General features: G+C 36.6%; 1 protein-coding gene across 1 annotated transcript; it reads right to left on the bottom strand.

The window, feature by feature from the left end:
• LOC109838557 (tripeptidyl-peptidase 2-like) lies at positions 324–2,605 on the bottom strand. Its single transcript, XM_020406996.1, has 4 exons — positions 2,537–2,605; positions 1,783–1,875; positions 1,554–1,649; positions 324–506 (listed from the first exon to the last, which is right to left on the bottom strand). Exons 1-4 carry the CDS (start codon positions 2,603–2,605, stop codon positions 324–326), a joined length of 441 nt encoding a protein of 146 aa, XP_020262585.1.

The raw sequence follows: 3,207 nt of genomic DNA, 5'->3' as shown, positions 1-3,207 counted from the left end.
GGTTGACCCGACCCGACCCGACCCGGCTTTTTCCCATAATAATCACATTACGACCACGCCGGGCTCTGAATCCGGACCGCCCGGCCCGGATTTATTACCTTTTTCCCATAATAATCACATTACGACCACGCCGGGCTCTGAATCCGGACCGCCCGGCCCGGATTTATTACCCTCTTGAAAATTACCACTCCTCGCTTGGATATTAGATAACAGACCAATTTAATTAATTAATTTAGTTGAAGCTCTGTTAGTCCGAGCTACCTCATGTAAGACGTGATGGCATCTGAATTTCCCCTGACTTAACGGCAAATCAGTTATTCTCATCAGATAACCCAATTTCCTCCTTTCTCTTTCTCTGTTGGATCCAGATGATGTATTTTCATGCTTTCTTTCTCCCATTTAATTTTCTGCTCTTCTCTCTCACTCCCACTCTCCCTCTCCCCATGCCCCCTCTTTCTTTTAACCATCTGCAGGCAGCCTGCACCAATTTTCCCCTCAATATTGGACTTCTCTTTATACATACTTAAGACTTAAATCATCATTCAAAGAAGAGAATTTAGAAGTGTAATAGATTTTGGAGAAATAATTTTGAATTGTAGCTGCAGAAGATCATATCAATGTAACTATTACATGTTAACAAAGACACCATAAAAACTTTATGTAGTGCTAGGAAGCATGATGCTGGCACATACACAATGCATCAAATCCATTACATACAGGACACAAGTAGAAAACAACAAGATTATTTTCTTGTTCTTTAAAAAAAATTGCTTGTATATATGTGCCTAAATATTTACACATAAAAACAAGGCTATGTTTTATCACGTACACAACAACAAGGCTATGTTTTATCAGAAGTAGGGGAAAAAATAGCAAAAGGGTCCTGATAATTTATGTAGTTTTAATCAAGTAATTAATCAAATTAAAAACTTGAAAGTTCTGCCTAATATGTTACTTGATGCAAGTTTGTGAACATCTCACCATTTTCAAGGTGGACATGCTTCACTAACGTCGTATGCATTTTTGTCAAAGCAAGGCATGGCCCCATGATGTGCAATTAGTGATTTAAAACTTTTAGCACCAACACAGCTGTGACATAATTTCTTGATTTGGTATAAACTCAACAAGAAACTGGAATGTGAGATGTGTCAGACAAGTGTTAGTGTTTGATACATGTTGGACACAGGCAAAGAACTCATTTGAAGTGTCCTTGTTTCACAGGTTAGATGAAAGAAAGAAAACCCAGAAACAGTCAGGTAGTTATTGATCACAAAAGTAAAACATATCGAAACCTGTGTATTTTGTCACTAAACAACTATTCAGCTGGCAATGAGACTTTCACAAAGCATAAAATAATCTAATTAAAGCTTTGCACAAACATTCATGAATGTCATTCATCACTCCCAAAATGAAGACAATATCCACAAACATTCATGAATGTCATTCATCACTCCCAAAATGAAGACAATATCCACAAACATTCATGAATGTCATTCATCACTCCGAAAATGAAGACGTTATCCACAGAACATCTCCACAGAATACACACATACCTCTTGGTTATGATGGACATTGTCTTCGTCAGAACCTCCTGCAATTAAGCCTTCTAGAATTTTCGTAAGCAATGGCGTATAGTTTGGAAACTCCTCCTGCATGCACAACCAGGAACTTTATAAGAAAAAAAGAAACGGAAATGTGCAAAACAATAACTATGGAAAAATAAACACACTCTGTAAGACTATAACTAACCAACAAAAAGGGGAATGGGAAAACTTAATCGACCTTAAGAGAAGCAGAAAATGCATTCCATGCCTTTCGTTCTTCTTCTGAATTTCGCTTTAAGCTCGACAGTATCCTTATTTTAGCATCTCTCACCTGATTAATTAAAAAAATTATACTTTAACCAAGAAATAACGTAAAAACCATAAAGAGAATTGAGTTTTGTAGTCACAAAACTTGAAACAAATAATAGGAGTGTCAATGGTACAGCAGTAAGCTCCAAAAGAACACCTTAAATTACAGAAATATACCAGTTGCCCTTCTTGGACACAATTTGGTGTGACTCGATTGAACTTTGAAATTACAGAAAAATATACAAAAACAACAAACAAAGCCTTTATCCCAAAATTTGGAGTTCATTACATGAATCATGATTTCCATTAAGTTCTGCTGAGGGTTATCTCCTCCACTAGCTTAATTGTTCTCATATCTTTCTTAACAGAAGATAAAGAAATATAAATATATAAGAGATTAATGAGTATCCTTAACAAGGAGGGGGATTTCCTCCTTGACAATGATGTAGCACAATCCCCACCATGTGAAATTCGCTCTCCTACTTTATTCTCTCTCCTTCACATGGTGGAGATTGTGTCACATCATTGTCAATGAGGAAAATCCCCTCCTTGTCAAGGATACCCATTAATCTCAATATATAAATAGTTGTAACGAAGGAAAAGATACACAAACAAGTACTTCACAACTACAAGCATAGATAAGCATGTCATCTATATTAAAAATCTCTGCATGTGAAAATTACCTCTTCCTGCAGCCGCTCAACTATACTTTTACTGCAAATGGAGCTTGCCTTTCCTCTATCCTCATCCATCTATTACACAATAAAAAAATAATTACAGAGATGATCAATGGAGTAAAATAAGATACCATCTCAGAATGAGATAACTAAGGTTCTACCATCTATTTATCATGAGGATAAGCATGTCTCTTGTTCTATGCATCCAATCTCAAACAAATCATTAAATATGCAGATAATTTTTGAAAGTAACCCCCTGATCTCACAAGAAGTCAACCCTCCCTTAAATACATCTCTCTCGAGATTGGAGGCAGGCCACAAAATTATGAGCGTCCAAACACAAGTCTGTTAGAACTAGTATTTGGGTTATCGGGTCAGGACCCATTAACCCATTAGCCTATTACTCATATGTACTCCTATATAAACCCATGTTAATGAATGAAAGAGGTACTCTCTAAATTGGTTGATATATATGCTCCAGCTTGAGGGGGAGTGTTAGAATTAGTATTTGGGTTATCGGGTCAGGACCCATTAACCCATTAGCCTATTACTCATATGTACTCCTATATAAACCCATGTTAATGAATGAAAGAGGTACTCTCTAAATTCTCAATACTAACATGGTATCAGAGAAACCCTAACCCTAACCTTTTTTTTAGCAGCCGCCTCTCAACCTC

The sequence above is a fragment of the Asparagus officinalis genome, chromosome 4, assembly GCF_001876935.1.
Source record: "Asparagus officinalis chromosome 4, Aspof.V1, whole genome shotgun sequence".
Classification (NCBI taxonomy): Eukaryota; Viridiplantae; Streptophyta; class Magnoliopsida; order Asparagales; family Asparagaceae; genus Asparagus; species Asparagus officinalis.
This window is presented reverse-complemented; position numbering and strand designations above follow the sequence as displayed.

Bases quoted from the DNA above. Each gene is read 5' to 3' on its own strand.
- LOC109838557 (XM_020406996.1), bottom strand. From the start codon at position 2,605: ATGGATGAGGATAGAGGAAAGGCAAGCTCCATTTGCAGTAAAAGTATA. The intron at 1,876-2,536 runs GTAATTTTCACA...TTAATTAATCAG, and splicing joins TTGAGCGGCTGCAGGAAGAG to GTGAGAGATGCTAAAATAAG. The intron at 1,650-1,782 runs GTCGATTAAGTT...TTGTGCATGCAG, and splicing joins CATTTTCTGCTTCTCTTAAG to GAGGAGTTTCCAAACTATAC.